The sequence below is a fragment of the Wyeomyia smithii genome, chromosome 3 (genome assembly GCF_029784165.1).
Source record: "Wyeomyia smithii strain HCP4-BCI-WySm-NY-G18 chromosome 3, ASM2978416v1, whole genome shotgun sequence".
NCBI lineage: Eukaryota > Metazoa > Arthropoda > Insecta > Diptera > Culicidae > Wyeomyia > Wyeomyia smithii.
The window spans coordinates 152,770,136-152,791,788 of record NC_073696.1 but is presented as its reverse complement, the minus strand read 5'-3'; the positions used below and the strand labels follow the sequence as shown (position 1 = coordinate 152,791,788).

The window sequence follows — 21,653 nt, the reverse complement described above, 5'->3', positions numbered from 1 at the left end:
GTGACACCTGTCAGTTCGTGAAATGGTCTATTGTTTCGGATGCACTAAGAGCAATCCAAACTTGTATACAGTCAGGTTTTTTTTACGCGGGGGATACGTACCTCGTAAAAAAACGCATTAAAAACCGCGGTAATTCGAAAATCTGCGTAAAAAAACGCGCTAATTCAAAAATCCGCGTAAAAAAAACCTCGCTAATTTAAAAATCCGCGTAAAAAAACACGTTTTTTTTAAATCCGCGTAAAGTAGTCCAGCAAGAAGGGCTTTAGAATAAACCCGAGACGCTCTAGAACCAGTATTTAAAATTGTCCTCTTTGACGGTCATTCCGGATCTTTCGGTGGGCGGAGGGGAATTTTTTGGACTAAGTCTTTTACTAGATAAACACTTGAACGTTTCTGGTTCCAAACCCACGTTAATTCGGAAATTCGCGAAAATTGTTTTGAATTAGCGCGGTGTCGCGGAAAAAAAACGCGCTAATTCAAAAATCCGCGTAAAAAAAAACCTCGCTAATTTAAAAATCCGCGTAAAAAACACGTTTTTTTTAAATCCGCGTAAAGTAGTCCAGCAAGAAGGGCTTTAGAATAAACCCGAGACGCTCTAGAACCAGTATTTAAAATTGTCCTCTTTGACGGTCATTCCGGATCTTTCGGTGGGCGGAGGGTATTTTTTGGACTAAGTCTTTTACTAGATAAACACTTGAACGTTTCTGGTTCCAAACCCACGTTAATTCGGAAATTCGCGAAAATTGTTTTGAATTAGCGCGGTGTCGCGGAAAAAAAAACGCGTTAATTCAAAAATCCGCGTAATTCAAAAATCCACGTGAAAAAGCCGCGTTAACTCAAAAATCCGCGTAAAAAACTCGTAAAAAAATCCGCGTATTAAAAACCGCTTAAAAAAACCTGACTCTAATTGGGTTGTTTAGCTATTCACGGATTTCCGATTTTTATATATCATCCAAAAGAGTGTAATTTTCTAAGCAAAACGTGATTTTTTAAAACTTTATATCATTTTCCTTCGGATTTTAAATGAAAAATAAAAATTCGCTCTAAATCGTTACAATGACAGTTGGTAGATGGGCGAACTGTCATTGTAGCGGTTTCGAGCAGATTTCAAGAAGTTTTAAATCGTGATTTAAAAAGCGAAGGACAATGATAGAATTTTTTTAAATCACGTTTTACTTGGAAAATTAAGATCTTTCAGATGATATGAAAAACTGATATAGCTGAACAACCCAATTCATAAAAAAACGTAACATCCGCAGAACGAATATGCCTTTTCTACCTAAATCAAAAAATTGGTGCTTGATAGTAAACACCCACAACGATAGTAAACAACGTCCCTACGGAAGCCAATTTTCAAAAAGTGCACTTGCAGAGGTAGCAAATATGAAATAATGTTGGCTAATATCCAAAATGGTGAATTCAATATCCAATGCAATGCAAAATTTCAGCAAATCGGAATTCAGGAGTATTTGGTCTAAATTTCACTTTCTCGACTTATGAAGAAAAGCACAGTTTGTAATAGTTTTTTTTGTGCCAAATGTCTTATGCCTTGTTCACACTATAGCAGATATCACGTGATATCGTCTATCTTGAAACATATATACATCTAGTTTTCACGGAAAATTTGGGGTATTGGATTTGAAATCAAGATGGGCGATATTACATCATGTGAACTGGTTATTAGAAATGTATAAAATGTCGAGGTCGGGTGTTATCCAAAAAATCGAAATTTTGCTAACTGTTCGTGAAGGCGAAATTTTGAACACTACTTCTAAATAAAACTGTCAAAGTCAATTTCCATTGCCACCCCAATGTACACTAATCAGATAGTAATGATTGTATACAATATATGTCAAACTTTCGAGGCGGTCTTGTGGTCTGGTAATTTATATTCAGTTCGAGGTGCAAACTTGTCTCGTCGTTCTTTTCATCCTCGCTAGGGATGGGCGAACGGCTCACGAAAAAGAACCACGGTTCTTTGGGTGCACCAGAACTGTTTGGTTCGCGCGAACCCGAAGTTTACCGAGACAACACGAACTGTCAACGCTCGTGAATCATTGTGAACCATGAGTCGGTTTAGAGCCGCTCTTGCAGAAGAGCCGTTTCACCCACCCTTAATCCTTGATATATTTCACAACGCATGCGTATTAGCCAAATTTCATACGGGTTTGTCTATTGATGTCGCGTTTACAAAGGCAAAAAATGGTTACTGCGTTAAAAATACTGGAGGGACTTAATTTGGCTGCGGATTGCTCTTTTTCAACTCGACGACAAGGTTATCCAGCTTCCCTGACCTACAGAAAACGTCAAAATGGGCGGCGTGCACTATCCGCCATTACCGTTCGTGAAAAGCTGTATATGCTGGATATGGGGATGGTGACATACTCATGAAAAAAGTTGTCATGGACGTAAAAAAAATGTTTTAACCAACAAAAACATTTGAAATGCGTTTTTCTCGGTTTCATGTCTATCGAATTTTAGCCCATTCTTCAACTATGGACATCCCGGTGAAAAATTGACACATTTTTCAAATCAGTGTCCGAATTCCGAGCACACACTTCTTCAGAGAGAAGAAAAAAATTTCGTATACTATCAATAAAGAAATTTTCTACTCTTCAAAGAAAAGTGTTCTCGGAATTCGGCCGCCGATTACGTTAGCAATAATAAATGCAATCACTATTGTTTTCAATCCGTTTTGCACACATTTCTTTTTCAGGCGGAGAAAACGATCTTGCGATCCAAAGGATCGATTCAGCAGAAGATCGCGCGCAGAGAAATCGATTCAAAAAATCGATGAATCGACCAGAAAAGATCGATTTTGCAAAAATCGGATCGATCTTGCCCATTGCTAGCATCGAGTATTTCGAATGATTTTCTAAATTTCACCCATCTAATACTTCTGAATAATAAATCATGATATAAAGACTCCACGATTCCATTCAGTGTAACGACGTTTGACGTTACGTTCCCCAGCGAATCAACTCTATACATAACCTATAAAAATCCAGCGACGCCAGCGACATTACTTATCTAGGGACTAAATAATCTTATGTACATACGGTTTTAGCGAAACTGATTAGGTTTTGACTCAGTTTTGGGTTATACAGAAAGAGCGTGTAGATTTTTTTCAATGAGACGCTTTTTTCAACTAATATTAATTCAATCGAGGTTGGTAAACGGCTGGGCAGTGCGTACCAGCAGTACACCCGTACTAGTTGGCATAAAACAGTCCCCAGTGTGGTCCAAAGCATAATGCCCAGCAACTCCTATCCCTATCTCCACGTGGTACCGACTGGGATACGAGCAACCAAGGGAAGATCGGTGAACCGGTGGGAACTTGGTCGTATGCTGACAGGGAAGGGGGAGCTGCTCTCCTAGGAGGGCAGCTTGTCCGAGCGTCTGTACTCCATGTCTGATCCGGAGCGGACGGCTGAATTATGAAATGCGGCGTCTCGCCAGCTACACCCAAGACGGTAGCCCCGTCGCGAGACTAGGCATCCGCAGCCCTAGTAAGGCAGCATGCCGAAACATTAAAATACTACGAACAATCAAGAATTGAATACGGACCGGAACAATTGGCAACGACCTAGGCGACGAAATAAGGACGACGATTGGAAGCTCGGTACATGGAACTGTACCCGGGTGGCGACCGGATTCTGCTGGATCAGCTAGAACCCCGCCACTTCGACATCGTTGCGCTCCAGGAGCTTTGCCGGAAAGGAGAGAAGGTACGGAGGATTTGTGGCCGCAGGGCACAGTACTACCAGAGCGGCGGCACAACCAATGAGCTGGGTACCGGCTTTATAGTGCTGGGCAGGATGCAGAGTCGTGTGATCAAGTGGCAGGCGATCAGCGACAGGTTGTGTTTGTTGAGAATAAAAGGCCGGTTCTACAACTACACTATCCTCAACGTGCACTGCCCTCACGAAGGAAGACCCGATGTAGAGAAAGAAGAATTCTACGCACAGCTGGAGAAACTCTACGATAGCTGCTCGCGTAGAGACATCAAGATCGTCATCGGGGACATGAACGCGCAGATCTGTAGGGAAGAAATGTACAAGCCGGTGATCGGTCAACATAGCCTGCACACCGTGACGAACGACAACGGTCAGATATGCGTCAACTTCGCAGCTTCCCGAGGACTGGCAGTCCGAAGTACCTTCTTTCTCCGTAAGGACATCCACAAAACCACTTGGAGATCACCTGACCAACGTATAGCAAATCAAATTGACCATGTTCTCATCGACGGCCGGTTCTTCTCTGACATTACAAACGTACGTACCTATCGCGGTGCGAATATTGGCTCGGACCACTACCTAGTTGCGGTATCATTGCGCTCAAAACTGTCGACCGTATACCACGCGCGACATCGCCGAACCCCGCGGCTTAACATTAAGCAGCTCCGGAACTCCCAGGCTGTGGAGGAATACGCGCAACAGCTTGAAGCGGTGCTACCCACAGCGGAGGGGCTGGGCGCATTGCCTCTCGAAGACGGCTGGTGCAGCATTCGCACAGCTATCGTGGAGACCGCAACAGCGACACTAGGAGTGGAAGCACCGAGTGGCAGAAACGACTGGTATGACGGGGAGTGCGAGGCAGCGGTGAATGAGAAGAACCGGACCTGAGCGATATACCTGGGCAGGTCAACGAGAGAGAACAAGGCCAATTACAAACGGGCACGGAACGACATGACCACGATTCTCAGACGAAAGAAGCGCCAGCAAGAGGATCGTGAGCATGAGGAGCTGGAGCAGCTATACCGTGCCAGTGAAACGCGGAAATTCTATGAGAAGGTAAACCAGTCCCGCAGAGGCTATGTGCCGCAAGCCGACATGTGCAACGACGCGAATGGGAACCTTCTCACGGATGCCAGCGAGGTGGTCGACAGGTGGAAGGAGTACTTCGATGGACACCTGAATGGCGAAACAGCAAGCAGAAGCGGAGCAGGAACTGACCTAGGAGCACCAGTAGCGGATGCCCGAGTACCAGCTCCCGATATTCACGAAGTTCTTTGTGAGAAGCTGAAAAACAATAAAGCCGCAGGAAAAAACGGACTGCCGAGCGAGCTCTTGAAACATGGAAGAGAGGCGCTGGCTAGAGCGCTGCACTGGGTCATTTCCAGGATTTGGGAGGAGGAAAAACTGCCAGACGAGTGGATGGAGGGAGTGATCTGTCCCATCTACAAGAATCGCGCAGAGAGTTGAGACAAGGTGATGGACTTTCCTGTTTGCTGTTTAACATCGCCCTTGAGGGTGTGATCCGGAGGGCGGGCATCGACACGAGGGGCACAATTTTCACAAGGTCTGTTCAGCTTCTGGGCTTCGCGGATGACTTCGACATCATATCACGTAACTTTGCGACGGCGGAGGAAACTTACACCCGACTGAAAGCCGAAGCTGGACAAATCGGATTGCGGATAAATGCGTCGAAAACAAAATACATGCGAGCGAGAGGCTCCAAGGAGAACAACATCAGCCTCCCAACTCAAGTCTCTGTGGACGGTGATGAGCTTGAGGTGGTCGATGAGTTCGTGTATTTGGGGTCACTGGTGACCGCCGACAATAACACCAGCAAAGAGATCCAGAGACGCATCCAGGCAGGAAATCGTGCCTACTTTTCACTCCGGAAGACACTTCGATCGAATCGAGTGCGACGACGCACGAAGTTGACGCTGTACAAAACCCTGATAAGACTGGTAGTCCTCTACGGGATCGAGACGACGGTGGAGTACAGACGGACGACGGAGAATGGCGACGGCGCATGAACCACGAACTGCACGCGCTGCTTGGAGAGAATCCCATTGCACACCTGGCGAAAGTTAATAGGTTGCGGTGGGCCGGTCATGTCGTAAGGATGCCGGACGGCAACCCTGTGAAATCACTTCTCTTCAGCAACCCTGCCGGCACCAGAAATAGAGGGGCGCAGCGTGCACGATGGCTCGACCAGATCGAAGGAGACTTGCGGGTGATGAGACGCCTGGGGAACTGGCGAAACACAGCCCAAAACCGAGCAACATGGCGACAAATTTTTGATACAGCACGAGCCACCACGGCTCTCGTCTGATTGGTAAGTATTAATTCAATCGAATGAAATCTATCCAAGGCATAGTTTAAAAGATTGAACTGAACGTTGGGTATTTTTGACGTATAGTTACTCTTAGTGCTATCACAGATACCCAAGCTAGAACAATAAACTCCAGAAATCGCGTGTAAGATTTCAAATTCTTACTCGTTTGGAATGTTAACGACATCTTTCTGCAACTTGCGACTTTGACCACTTTAGTGGTGGCAGCGCTGGATTATAGTCAAAGCTGCCAGACGTATGAAAATTCTCACAAATAGTTGAGTCGCTGTTTTTGCAACAATATAACACTGTTTTTGTGAGGTTTGTGTATTTTTTTTTTCATATTAACACTAAAACAAACAAATTTATCGCAAATATAAACTGAGATTGAATAAAATTGTCGATTAGGGTAGGGCGGGGCTAGTTGGTTATGGGGTAAGTTGGTCAATGTGGATATCTTCAAATCTACGCACCAAAAAAATCGTGTTATATGGGTGATATGTAGCAGATAACCAAAGAAACTAAATGGTAAAATGAAGTGCAGTTTTTATTGGGACGTATTAGAAATACAGGTTAGTGTTAAATAGACTATCAATTCTACTCAGTTTCCAAGTTGAAACTTTTTGTCTAAACATAGCTAGCCACATTGAAATAAATCCGGTTCAATGCATAACGAAAGCCCTTTTAATTAGTTTCAAGCTGTGTCAAGCAAACTTTCACCAACATTTTATTTTCACATATTTTAAGTAATTTTCATATTCAAAGCATGAGGGGCTAGTTGGTCACATTCTAGCGGGGTTGGTTGGTCATATGCACATCATCAATGAACCCGAATTACAAAGTATATGCAATAATAGGTAATGTTTATTTCGTGATGCAAACCAAAACCAAACGAAGACAGCATGTGATCTATTTTGCAAAACCATTTGTTTGAAACCAAAATCAACGTGATAAAAGTTACAGCAGACAACATCTTTATTTCTATGAATGTGTTAGTGAATTTCCACGTTATAAATGCCGAACCATTAATTAATTATAACGCACATCGGCAAACACCTCTTACCTAACGAAAATTTCGACATACTTTGAAGCGAACGCAAGCTGTCAACAAAACATAAACAAGACGATACTATAGAGTTCTCCAGGCGCGTTTGTATTGGTGCGATGTATTCAATTTTTCTTTGTTAGCTGTAAGAATTTTTTGTCACCTGTGAGAACTGTCATCTAAAAGAGAGAATAAAAAACTACCGAGTTTGATTCACACTATCACAAATTTCAATATACAGTATTAAGCGGGCCGTGTCGTAGTGTTCGTGTGTTTTCGCTTAGAGAACTCTATATGCTTGATAATGTAAATCTAATTTCTGGCTTATTCAAGTAAAGTTGCAAAAATCGTTTTATTTATCTGTTAAATGAAAAGATGGAACAAGAATAACACTACATGTGCGATGATTTAATTTTCATTGCTCGGATCTTATCAATCTGTTCAATTTTCTCTAAAATGCACACTGACTTAGATCATTGACATTTGCTCATGCTGCAATGATTCTGTTAGCTGGTAAAATGAACGTGTAGTTTTTGCTTCTCAAAAAACATTGATTTCTGTTCATGTTTCGTTAAATAGGCACTATTGCATTCCTACAAATCTCTGGATTTACAATTAATTGTTGAATGTTGAATTAAAAACTATAATGTTGCGAAGTGTCAATTGCACTGTGCTTAGGCAGCAGATCTGCCTCAAAAAACAGATGAAATATTAATGTCATTGAAGCGAAAATTTCGAAGCTCCGTGTATCCAGATATTGCCTACCAATTTACCCTTTAATTTCAAATGTCTGTATGTACTTTCGCGCGCCGCAGTTGCGTGATATTTGATAATGCCCGAAGCCCTGATAACTGGTGGCATTAAACCTAAAACATGCATATTCTCGCATAAACAGCTTTATGTCACATGGTCACGTGAAAAACAATTGGTATCATGTATGTTTGTAAAAAAAAGATACCCGAAAAATGGTTGGCCATTAGGTTTTGCGAGAATTTTTGCTCAGGACAAAACCATATTGTCACTATGCCATGGCAATAACGAAAATCAACTGGAAAAGTTATAAAACGTTAAAAACCAACCCTTGATATTTCCCGCCCTTCTGAGATTCTGAGAGGTTTTCTGTGAGTTTTAGTGAGTAACGATTTTTTGTTGCCTTTGATCGGAAAAATCCGAATTAAGTTTTCATCATCGGGGCGTACTCAAACGATAGCCTTCATTTTTTTTTTAATATTTTTGTATTGGTTTCTGTTGATTCCACTTAAATTCAACGTCGGTTTCTGTGAATTTGTGCTGTGACTGTTTTTCAAGAAAAGAGAAGACACTGTCGGTACGTAATAAACATTTTAGATTAAAAATAATAATGTGTTTTTGCAAGAATTCTGAGGAGTATTCATACTGGTTTCAGTTGGTTTCGATTAATTATCTTCCACATGTAGTGGGAATGCTTCCTAACGAAGGTGCCGCTAAGGGTATGTTATAAAAGGAATGTTTCCTAATCTACATGATCAAACTGATTCTTGCATATCTTCCAGTTGACTTTGACAAATTTCTGCTGTGGTCGAAGTCTTTTTTCTTCAGATAAAGTTGTTGTGAGTGGAATGTTCAAATACTTAACATGCCGTTGAACTAAAATTAAATTCGTTATTTTTGTTCCAGTTTTGCGAGTTAAGACACGAGTAGTAGCAGATAGTAAATTTTTAACGTCTGCAATTTCCCGTGCGTCGCGCATTCGCGATGACTATTGATAAAACCCAAGGACAGTCACTGAAAATTTGTGGCATAAACTCCGAGTATTTATGCTTCTCACATGGACAGCTCTATTTCGCCTGTTCACGTGACCCTGACCCCGACATTTTGGAATATATAGAATTTAGTGGCTAGGACCGTCTTGACCACTTTCACATGTTTCGTATATTCCGAATTTTAAGCTCGAATTATTTAGAATTCTGAAGCTTTTTATAAAGTCTGTTCCAGTGAGATTGGCCAGGCAGAAGTGTATTACTATGTTTGCATTAAGCCAAGCTTTTGAATAATTGAATAAATAACGTAATAATTTCCTTCAGAATATTTAAAAGAATGACTTTATACTTTCAGAAATGTATTGAAATGATTTGATTATAGTTGAAAGGTGCTTCATAATAAGTGTTCAATGAAATAAAAACGTAGAATTTTACGAGCGCAGGATTGAAAAAAAAAATCTAAAAACAAATCAGAGCCAGAACTTATCTTGGGTATGTTTTTAGCAGCAGTTAGATATTTCAGTTTTGGCAACACAACAGTCAATAAAACTCAAGGCGGCGGTACGAAGTTTGCTGGGTCAGCTAGTGGAAAATATAACATAGTTATTGATCAAAGAGAAAATAAACAAAGAGAGTCTCTCAATATTACGTGAGAAATGATGACTTCCGTGCAGGTAGGGTAGAGCGGGGCTAGTTGGTCATTTTTGGCAATAACGTTCAGTAATATTATAACAAAAACTCATTACATCAGAATGTTGTGTCAACCCTATAGCTTCTATAAAAAATCTAAACTACTCAAAATAGTTCGCAATTTTGCGGTTATTTTGTGTTTTCTGACTGGATGTCGAATTGGCCAACTAGCCCCTCAGGTGGGGTAAGTCGGTCAGGGTGTGGGGTAAATTGATCATTTATATTTCGGAAGGACAATTCAGTTATTTTTCTAAACTGAGAACGCTGCCCTTTCCCTTAGTTGCCACAGTTTTTTCGGTTTCAGTACGCTGAGAACCCCCGTTTCGTCAACATTCCAGATACGCGGTGCCCCGAAGTCATGTTTTCCGTTACATCAGACAATTTTTCGAAGTATCCTTCCTATTTCTCCAAGTTGTATATTCCAAGTATATTCCTATTCCTCCAAGTTGAATGACGTTACTCGACCAATACTGGTTGCTCCCAGTTTTCTAATGAACAGCACTGGATTCCTTTTCAAGAAATTAGTGGGCCAATCTTTTCCGGTCATTTGATCTTAACAAGGTCGTTCGTCTGACGTTCGGTTCTTTCACAACAAAGGAAACACTTTAACCATTCACCATCACTGCATTTGCAGCATCCTGTACGGTCTTAGCGGAAGTCAAACCTCTGCCGGTTTTTCGTTCATACGTTCGCATTCCGAAATCCTGAAACATGAGGGAAGCAATCCGTGTTACTCTCCCTTACCTGATAAGACCTGTTGTTGAGTCAATATTGTTGGTTTGGCCAGACACTAAATTAACGAAAACATGAATTGAATTAAAAACCTGAACCGAATTCACACAACACTATAGAGTCCTCTAAGCGAAAACACACGAACACTACGACACGGCCCGCTTTACACTGTATATTGAAATTTGTGATAGTGTGAATCAAACTCGGTAGTTTTTTATTCTCTCTTTCAGATGACAGTTTTCACAGGTGACAAAAAATTCTTACAGCTAACAAAGAAAAATTGAATACATCGCACTAATACAAACGCGCCTGGAGAACTCTATGCCCTTGAATTAAATCGAAGCCACGTTAAGAGTATTCACATGCTTGTCGAGTTTGTTGCTACCACGCTTTAGCTCTTTTGCATAGAAATGGTGTAGTAGGCAGCGAAAACGAATATCACCTAATACGTGAATCAATAACAGGTGCTTGTTTACTCAACTACGACGCCTCAATAACGACGCTACATTAACTTGTCTACCGGTCATAGCCTACAATCATAGTAATCTAATGACGTTGTTCTTGGAGTAAAAGGCGAGAAAAACCGAAAATATACTTCAATTTTTTTCTAACTTTATCAGTTGATTATTGTTATTTTTATGGCCTATTAACTCGTCGAAGATGAAGACAAAACAAACACAAAAAGAATCATTGTTTTTTATGGTTCATAAAAAATCACGGTATTCTTACTGTATAAGCTTGTAAACGATTGTTGTCATTACCATGTTTTAACAACGTTTTTTGTTGTTGAATCTACCACCGACAATAATTTTACCATCAAAAACATTGTCAGTGACTTCTAAATGTTTGGGAAAAATGCCTGAAAAAATGCTGTTAAGATACATAACGACCCCCCTTTTTCATTGTAAAAATGCCAAAAACGATGTTTTTTATTGCTCTGGGCAATGATATTCAATGTAAAATTGATGTATCTACAATGAAAAACATAGTTAAATTATGGTATAACTATGTACTGTTACAGCAATTTTTAAGGTTTTTTTAATGTTTTGTTAATGTTATTTTTTTTCGGGGAAGAAAGCTTGGAAAATATTTATACTGACGAAGTAATTAATGAAACAAAGTGAGAGAGGAGAGAATCTCTCATTGTTACTAAGGTCTTTTTGAAAAATTACGCGAGATTTAGGTAAAATCGAATACCTTAAATCATCAATATCAATATCAAAAACTCTACACACTTATTCTCGTTTTAATTGTTCAGTAATTTTTATTACGTTCATGCTCAGTAAATTTGAAAAAAATGGTTAGTTTGTAATTTCCTCAAAAATAACTGATGTCGGTTAAAGTTTTTACCGAATTACCGTTACACAAAAGGCATTTGACGAGCTCAGCAAAAAACATTGCTTACCTTTTCTGTAAACTAAAGTATGTTCTGCACTTACATAAAGTTCAGTAAATATTTGACGATCTGTTAGCACCTACCTACACACTTAGATTTTATTGCCGAGAAATCAACAGCTGATAAATTCAGCGAATTGATTTACAAGTTTTCGGCAAAATTTTCCAGAATTTCAGCAAACAAAATGTCAATGCCTGCTGGTTTACGGTAGATCGATATATTTGCTGAATGTTCGTCGAAATATTTTGCCGACATTTGTAAAAAACTTCGCCGAGCTTGGTCAGCTGTTGAGAAGTTTACCGAGATAAATTAAGTGTGTACACACTTAGATTTTGTTGCCGAGAACTCAACAGCTGATAAATTCAGCAAAATATTCTACAAGTTTCCGGCAGAATTTTCAAAAACTTCGGCAAACGAGATGTCAATACTTGCTGGCTCACGGTAGATCGATATATTTGCTGAATGTTCGTCGAAATATATTGCTGACATTTGTTGAAAACTTCGCCGAGCTCGCTCAGCTGTTGGGAGGTTTGCCGAGATAAATTAAGTGTGTAGGTGTTGCTGAAAACCCTTCAATTGATTTACTGAACTCTTGATGTTTGTTATCACACCAAAACTTTAATTTTCGATCCAGCAAAACGGTTTGCTGGTTGTTAACCAGCAATCCGCCTGTTTACTGAAATCCAGCAACTCGTATTATTTTCTACTGTAAAACCAGCAAACAATATTTTTCACTGAACTTCCAGCAACGCTGCTTTTTTTAAAGAACAACACCAACAATCGCAATCGTAATCAAAAAGTTCTCGATAGCGGCAAAAATTTTAAATTGAATGTTCGTTCAACTGAAAAGGAAACAATAATGAACTCAGAGCTTCAATCTATTGTTGAAGCGCCTAAACTAGAGGGTTTCGATATTGCAGAACTTTTTGGTAAGTGAAAACTAATGTTTAATATAAACTTTCTTTTGGCAGGAAGAAAAAATGGCTGACATATTAAAGTGTTTCTTCTGCAATACACTTGTGGAAGATTATGTTGATGGGTTGAGACGGCATCTGAAATATCACGCTGATAAAAAAGATTTCGATAAAAATCTTGTGCATTTTACATGCATGAAAGCGGGATGCAGAATGAGCAATAGGAATTTCTCTAACCTTAAGCAGCACATCCTCACAAAACATCCTCTTCCGGCTGAAGTCCATGAAAGTCATGCAAACAAAACGGTGTTTTATAAGCGCGAAACGTTTGACGAAGATGATATCGATGTTCCATGCAACAGTTCTTCGCCAGCACCCCAAATCAAAAAAAAACTCTTTGGATTCTTTACGACATTTTGCAGCTCTTTCTGTTTGTCGTCTTAAAGCTGACATTTCTCTAACAGACACGAAAGTTTCCCCCTGACTAATTCAAAAAATACCACAAAGGAATATGTGGAAGGTGAACCCTACCAAGATTACGAATACATTGAGCAAGAAAAGAAGACGAGTATGGCTTGTCATTAGAAAAGGTAATTTAATTTTCCATCAGTTTCGAAAATTTGTAAACCTGTTTTTTATTGACTTAGTAATTTTGTAATAATTAAAACTTTGCAAAATGCAAAACCATTTACATGTTCAATTTTACATGTTGGCCACTCTCAGTGTAACGCTTCGCTGAATGCTATCTTTTCTGTATAAGCTTCACCACCTCTCGACATGTTTCAAATTTATGCAGTTTCGAATCCTTTTTATATGAATCACTCAATCACTAAGCTGACTCGCTAACTTTGAAAGTACATACACTGCTTTCAATCATAATTCGCAAGAGAGCCTATTTATTCGCTTTGTTTATATAGGAAGGCATTTAAGAATTATAATCTCGACTAAAATAATGTTTATTGTATTTTATGATTTGATTGGAAAGTATGATTATACATAATACACATAATTTTAATCAAGTACTCAAGAAATTATCACAATAACATCAAATCATTGGTTCAAATCAGTCACATGCAACGACGACAATCAACTCTAAAATAACAAACAAACAGCTTACTTAGAATTTAGCTTATTTATAAGCATATTGCCTGAATCTCATGTATTGTCCTTAAACATAAATCTTTTACAAGCATATCCTTAAAGTATTATCAAAATAGGTTGGCAGCCGCGAAAACAGCGATGCTGATAAAAACTCAAAAAAGGGACACAGCAGTTCCTTATGGGTAACTTTGTCTTCAAATATAACACCAGAGCCTTGGAAATGGTACAGGGCATGACCGCTACCTGCAACTCGAATACAAATATCGACATCGGCGGATTGCTGCTTATCCAACAACATAAGCACTTGTTTAATTTAGTCCAGTGGATGACCGTTCCCTCGTAGCAGATCGAATCCCCGCTCGCAACAGGTAATCGCAGTAGCAGTTTTTTACTTCCGAAGATCTGGACAACATTCACGGCGTTCCTCACGTTTTTTAGCTTGTTTAGCTCAGTACACAACAAATTAGAAGCACGGTGCACACCGTTTTACAGTACAGAACAACAAAATAGCTATATATATATACAGTAACTATTCGCTAACTGGGCACGCTTTAACTGGGCTTCTTTTTAACTGGACGCTTGCTAACTGGGAGGATTCCCAGTTAAAAAGACAACAAACGTCAAATATCTAAACGAACGGGGGCCATGTGGATTGGGAACGAAAACTGAAAAGTTAAAGTTTTTCTAATCGAGCATATTTAAGATACAGAAACAATAATTTAGCTGATAAATGTTTAAAAGCTTTATTCGAGAGATAAGTTTGTAGTTGTGACTTCTCTATTTGGTGATCAATTTGAAAACGAAAGCCTTTTATGAAGTTGTCGCGAAGCAGCGTTATCCTTCGAACTCCCCCTCGGCGTTGAGATGATATCCCAGTAAGCGAGCTGATTTCAATAACTGGGAAGTGCTCGTCGCCCAGTTAGCGAACAGTTGCTGCATTACTTTAATGAATTTAATTCACCTGCTATTGCTAGGAGAAAAAAGAGTCGATTAACAAACAAATGAAACAAATGATGAGAAAATTATCGATCTTTATCGTTATGTCGATAATCGTCTTATATCGATCATATTGTTGGCGCTAACAATTATCGATATGCCGCTGGTGGCACAAAGCATGCAAATTATTTTTGCACTTGCAAATTAAATTATCATGCAGCCACCGGCGTAGCGTGGAGGAAGCGGTCCGCCCCGGCTGTCACCGTCAGAGGGTAGTGCCTTTTGTGACTTTACGTTGACGGTCAATCTAAATCAACCCCAATTTACAAAGAATAAAACTATTCTTGCGACTTTTACACCAAATTGGACTACCTCGAAATACACGATTATCACAGTCGAATCTCGCACACGATTTCGCAGTGTGGGTGATAAGTATCGATACTTGCGATATCGAAACGCTTGACAGAAACATTTTATTAAATAGACGAAAAAAATCTCTATCATGGCTGCTACCTCGGTAGGTTAATAAGAAATCACTCCAGCAATGGTCAGTGCTTGATACCTATATATATTAATAAAGTATACTTGAAACCGTGAGGTCTGGTATCGATACAATGACAATCGAGAAAGTAACAGTTAGTTTTGTTTTAATATTCAACCTAATTTTCAACTAAAGCTGCCCAAAAATACATACTTAATGTTGCAAATGAAAAATAAAACAAACAATGAACCCAAAAAAAACTGCCACTGCGCTACTGAGGTTTCAAATTGATAGAGCGAGAAAAGAAATTGGGCAATGAATGATTATCACAGAAGTCTAAATAGTCATGCAAGGGGCAATATTCAAAGGCATCATTTTTGCAGACGAAATCAATCGTTGAAGTAAAATAACATAGTTTTATTTTTCAGGAATCCGATATTGATTGTATTTTCCAACAGACACCATGAACTGAATTTGCATTCAATGGACTCTTGGTACTTATATCCTTCAAATTTACAACAACTTTATATCTTAGCCAATTTCTTTCAATTTATTTTAGATTTGTTGCGATTTCATGGACATGTTTCCAGGAGCTTCCGTACAAATGAGCCAATGGAGTTTGTTTCAAGACAAAATTATTTAAAAATTCAAATATTTGCACCCATCTCTAAACAATCGTATGTGTTATTCAGCGCTTTGTATATATTCACTTTGATCAACAATACCTTATTTATAGAGTTCATTTGTTCAATACTAATTATTAAAGAAAAAATCCATCCCGTGGAATCAAAAGGACTAAAAAAGGATAGCAGAAAATAACTAATCTGTTGGAAGGCATTGTCGAATGGATAAATGTAAATACAATTGCTCTATAAATATTTATAATATTTCAGTGGATGCCTCTTGATTTCAGCCGGAAGACGACATTAATAACTACGTCATGAGCAACCAGGGCACACGAAATCCGGTGATGATCATTTAAGGACATTTATATTCCGAGGGAGAATGTTTTATTCGCATAGGACAGACATTTTTTCCAGTAGGGCTTGATATTGAGTACGCATTTTTCCCAATGATCGAGACACATTATTTTTTCAACTGCAAGTTTGAGTCAGCACATGCCAACTCTTTTCCTATTTATACGGGAGCTATTTTGAATGTATCTAAACCATCAAAGGCCGTAAATAATTTTATTGTTTTGTTAAATTATAATTTAAGATATAAAAATGACAAAAATTTTAATTGATAACTAAATTTTGGGAGATTTTTTTCGGTCATGCATCGAAAGTACAATATTTCAATTCGAGATTTCGATGCATGCTCGAAAAATCTTTCTCAGTCATATGTTTTCTTATTTCCACGTACAATTTACGCAACCAGAAATCTAATGCTGTTTTCCAGCAAAACCGTTAAATTACTGATAATACAGCAAAATAAGTTATTCATGGTTTTGCTGATATTACAGCAAACAAATTGCTGAAATACAGCTGAGTTTTGTCAGTTTCGTTTTGCTGAAAAACAGCAGAATTTATTTTGCTGGTTGAATTGGTGGTTTTATAGCTCGGCAAAATCCAGCAAAATTTTGCTGGTTTACAGCAAAAAAAATTGAGTGTGTACTATACTGTTCGGCAATTTTTCTGCATCTGTCAAAACGAAACATCAAAAGTCCGCCATTTTGCAAATATTCAAAGAGTTTCGAAGCTGAGTTTTTAAAGTGTTTCGCGTGTGATTTTCAAAAACAAAATTTAAATAGATATCGTACTTTCAAATCTACAAGAAAACGACGTGGAAGTACACGATCTATTCAGTAAGTTGTTATTTATCAAATATGTACGTATTTGTGTATTTAAGTTGAATGTTTCATATCATGGCACATCCGCAACAATGATTTCACCCGAAATTCTATCTATTACGATTGGGATAATGCAAATCATTTGAGTCAGCATATGGAAATTTTTCCACCACAGGAGAGCAGTTTACTAGAAGCCTGCAATAAAAAGTCTATATTCATAATAACATTAAACGTATCAAGTTTTCACTTGAATGTGCTCGGAAAACCAGTATGATCGATCCAAACAATCCGAAATACTTTAATAAAATTATTCAACGAATGTAATAGCAGCTTTCACAATGGTCGTATTTATTTTTCTTTTTTCGCTGTACGTTTACAGAACGCTCGGTAAATTTTGTCAGCTTTGTAAATCTACAAAACGCTTGATAATTCGTGACGAATAGTCAGCATTGTAAATACCGTCTCATGCAGCAATTTTTGATGAACACTTTGTAAATTTTTACTGAGCTATCTTCTATGTTTGACGTTTCAGCGAGAATGAAATATAACCGAGCACTCGTCAAGCAAATAAATTACTGAACAGATTGCTGATGGCTCAGATGTTGAGAACTCGTTAAAAAGATTGCTGAGTCCGGTAAAAGAAACTAAGTGTGTATACCAATTTTTACCCAAAATTAAGTATTCGCATTTTATTAAGCTATTGTCAAAAACATCATATCAAGAAGACTGGGAACTCTGCCTGAAATTGAGCGACAGTTTTGGCACCGCAGTCTTTTATAGGTAAAAGCAATGAGCATAAAAGAGAGGTGAGGAGGAGAGTACATTTTTCTAGTATTAGTAAATGCTTCAAATGTAAACAACTAGACGAACTCAATGGTAAATCCAAATAGCTACGTCACTATTTGGCATCGACTATGGGCAGAGGGGGGCGAGCAGAGGGGCGCGTGCAAGTGTTGGTAAGTTTCCTCCTCACCTCTCTTTTATACTCATTGAGGTAAAAGTGGGACTGACGCATTCTTTTGTGTGCAGGGATACCAAATGTGCAGATTTTTGGAGTCCGTGTGCAGATTTTTAGTGATTTGCAGTTTTTCCACGATTTCTGCAGATTTTTGTCAGAGTCGCCTTATATTTGCGCAGATTTTCTTAAAATGTGTGCAGATTTTTACAGACTTTTGCCCGCGAGAGCGAAATTTTTTCGGATCACGGGTAGATTTTATTTCAGATTTCGAGCACATTTTTCCGGTTTTTCGAGCAGTTGCAGACATTTTTCAAAAACATCTGGCATCTCTGATTGTGTGAGCTGCACTGAAAGAAATCGACACGACATTATAAAGTGTTTTGTACTTGAATTCGCCCTACTGGTCAAAACATATAGATTTCATATGCGGAACACTTTAGAATTATTTATCGTGCAACACCTCATTTTCATAAGAAAAACACTTTCGATTCTCGTGTTATGACATATAAACATAAAGTGTTTGGATTTTGAATCTCAAATGAATGTTTACCGAGCTTCAAATAATTTTTATTCGATTTTAAATTGAGAACAGTTTTACATGGGGATGATTGCATATAATGCAACCTTTGTTTTATTTTTAAAATTGGAATTTTACTATAAAAAATTAGCACCAAATACAAACTATTCTTCTCTGTTGAAGAAGCCTGTAAAGCAAACAAAGAATTAAATTATTTTAATTTAAATAATTGATATTTTAGTTAACAAATAATTGCCTCTAGCGTAAAGATGTTTTCATCAGAATCTCTGTGATCTTGTGCTGGAAGGACGAAATAGAATTAGAATTCGATTCTTTTACGTGACATAAATTACTTACCTTGCAAAAATTTACAGATGTAGTCCGGAAAACCGTCGAACTTCTAAGCCGTATGACACTCGCTGTCTTTTCATCTGTCGCCATTTTTCTACTTTTCAGCACAAACGGCACTTCATTTGACATATGAAAACAAAACAAATCGACTGAAAGTGTTTCGCATATGATAATCACTATGATGAAACAGTGGGGCAGATTCAAGTGCAATTCACTTGAAAGGGATGTTGGAATCATACGTAAATGAAGTGCGGCTCATGGATGTAAGTTGATGTGTGCGACAACTTGAAACTAAAGTGAAAAATGATTGGATTCGATGAAAAAAATTCTTCAAATTACAATGCAGAGCCATTTTCATATCCAATTGATGAAACACTTGGTTGGAGCGTGCGCAGTTTTTTCATTGTGGCGATGCGAATGCAAGCCGAACGAATAGGCTGGACCACCACATATGTGTAGTAGGATGTTGAGCATAGCAATCCGTTTAGAAAATAAAAGCATTCTTTACTTGAACACAGAACTAACAAGTCTTGTTTTATTGAGCTTCTGCATTTGGCGACGAGAATCAAGAAGAAGAGGATTTCTTTGGACCGTGAACATTTTTCGGAAGAACTGTGAAGCAGCAGCTATTCAGTGTTCAGCAGGATGTCAACGGTAAGCATTCAATATCACCGTAAATTATGACTAACATACAAGGAGAAAACTCTGAGTGAGCATTTGTGTCCAACATTTGATTAGCGTTTGTTTGGCCGTCCCTGGTTGAATTGAAAGTTCAGGTTCTAGAACTGTGAAAAATGGTTTTCGGAAAAAAAGAGTAGAAATTTCATTCAGCGTAGAGAACGCGAAGTTCTAGTCCGTTGAGATGAGCGAAATTGTATCCAGTGCAAGGAACGCTAGATTCTAGTTCACTAAGATAAAAGTATAGGCAGGGAAACTACAGGTTCCAGGCCGCTGTAAGAATTGAAGAAAGTTCAAAGAACTTCAGTCTGATTCTTAGTAAAACGAAGGAAATTTCACGAAAATTCCAGTTCACTTCTGTTACCAAGTATAGGGGATTTAAAAATCCATTTTTATTTGGAGGGAATCAACAAACAACGGAAAAAATTCGTTACCATAGAAACAGCAAAACATCGCTATCATGTTGGTTGGAAAATGTTATGTTTGCTCAGTTTTGGACTTTGCAAGATATGCCATGGTAACCATGGTAACAACAAAACATCCGCGGTTGGTCACACTGTTGAATGCGTTTTATATTTTCACAGTTAAGATCCACCAGTTCCCGTTGGGAAGAAAGGAAAGCTCAGTTTGTAGCTTACCTGGATCTTAAGGGAGTACAAGATACAAACGAAAAACACAAAGCATTAGTATGCTTTGGAGGACCAGATGTCAGAAAAATAGCCAAAAATATAGTGGGTGACGGTGCGCTGGAAGATCCATATCAAGTGGCAATGCAAGCTCTTGATGATTTTTATTCGCCACGCATGTCATTACACTACGAGAGGTTCAAGTTCCGACAACTAACATTCAATCCAAAAGAAAAAGTAGATCAGTTTGTGCTGCGCTTGAAATCTCAGGCAGAAGTGTGTAGTTTCGACAATCAATTGAACAACATGATTATGGACCAAATTGTTTTTGCTACACAAACCGATAAGTTGAGGGCAAAGTACTTGGAACGAGACACTACTCTGGACGAGATGCTGCAAATTGGACGTACATATGAGACAGTCAATAAGCAGGTTCAAGAATTCGGTTTCAAATCAGCTGACGGAGCTGAGATCAACGCGCTGCAGAAAACCGGAAATAAGTTCAAAGGCAATTTATCGTGTTCCAGGTGTATGGGAAACCATCTTTCACCAGATTCGGAATGTCCAGCTAGATCATCACGTTGCAATAGATGTACTAAATTGGGCCATTTCGCACGCTGTTGCCGGGGTATAAAGAAGACATTTCAACAGTCTAAACCGTTTACAAACAACAAACGAATTCAGAAACCTATCGATCGACGTAATCATGGAAACCTTGGAGATCAAAAGCCTAAGTTTGTAAGGGAAGTCGACGACGTTACCAAGAATTTAGAGATTCGAGAGCTCTCTATCTAAGCAGAAAGCGTACAACAATCGCAGCAGTTGGAGGAGTACATCTTCGCTTTATCATCGATACGGGAGCCGATGAAGATGTTCTCAGTTTGGAAGATTGGAATACTTTAAAACGAGTTGGGTTCGAAGCTTACGAAATCAGGAAGGGAAGCGATAAGATTTTCCAAGCTTACGGATCGAGGAATCCATTGACAGTATTGGGAGAATTCGATGCGCTTATTTCAGTTAATGATAAGTCATACAGAACAACATTTTTCGTAATAAAAAAATGGGAAACATTTACTTTTTTCTGGACGGAGTGCAGAACGTCTAGGAGTGGTGAAGTTTTTGCGATCTGTTAGTAATGAAGCATTTCCAGTCATAAAAGGTAATAGTTCCTAATTCTTATTCAGTTTATAACTTAATGACCTAATACATTATTTAAATACTAGACATTAGCGTTTCTATCAAAATTGATAAATCGATACCACCTGTTAGACAAAGCTATAGGCGCATTCCAATTTCGTTGTAAAAAATAACCATACTTAAACTTGAAGAACAAGAGTCTCAAGATATAATCGAACGAGTAAACACGGCATCAGAATGGGTTTCCCCAATGATCGTCAAGCGGAAAAGCTCAAACGAAGTCAGGATTATTATTGATCTTCGGGAAGCAAATATGGCCATAATAAGAGAAGTACATCCGTTACCTACCATGGAACAAATGACAGCTAGATTACGAGGTAGTAAAGTCTTTGCCAAATTCGATATTAACAAGCATTTCACCAACTTTTATTTAGAGAAGATTACCGATATATAACAACCTTTATATCACCGTTAGGATTGATGAGATATAAGCAGTA

General features: G+C 38.7%; 1 protein-coding gene and 1 long non-coding RNA gene across 3 annotated transcripts; both read left to right on the top strand.

Annotated features, from left to right (window-relative positions):
* Positions 1-12,442: 12,442 nt before the first annotated feature.
* On the top strand, positions 12,443-16,484 carry LOC129731886 (uncharacterized). Of its 2 annotated transcripts, none has more exons than XR_008729108.1 (5): positions 12,443-12,594; positions 15,526-15,591; positions 15,657-15,774; positions 15,834-15,951; positions 16,011-16,484. It is a non-coding gene; the product is annotated as an uncharacterized LOC129731886 (long non-coding RNA). The 2 variants fall into 2 exon arrangements; XR_008729107.1 differs by lacking the exon at positions 12,443-12,594 and adding an exon at positions 15,049-15,133 and having other exon boundaries at positions 16,011-16,481.
* Positions 16,485-19,907: 3,423 nt separating this feature from the next.
* LOC129728698 (uncharacterized) lies at positions 19,908-20,814 on the top strand. Its single transcript, XM_055687150.1, has 2 exons — positions 19,908-19,919; positions 19,978-20,814. Exons 1-2 carry the CDS (start codon positions 19,908-19,910, stop codon positions 20,812-20,814), a joined length of 849 nt encoding a protein of 282 aa, XP_055543125.1.
* Positions 20,815-21,653: the final 839 nt, after the last annotated feature.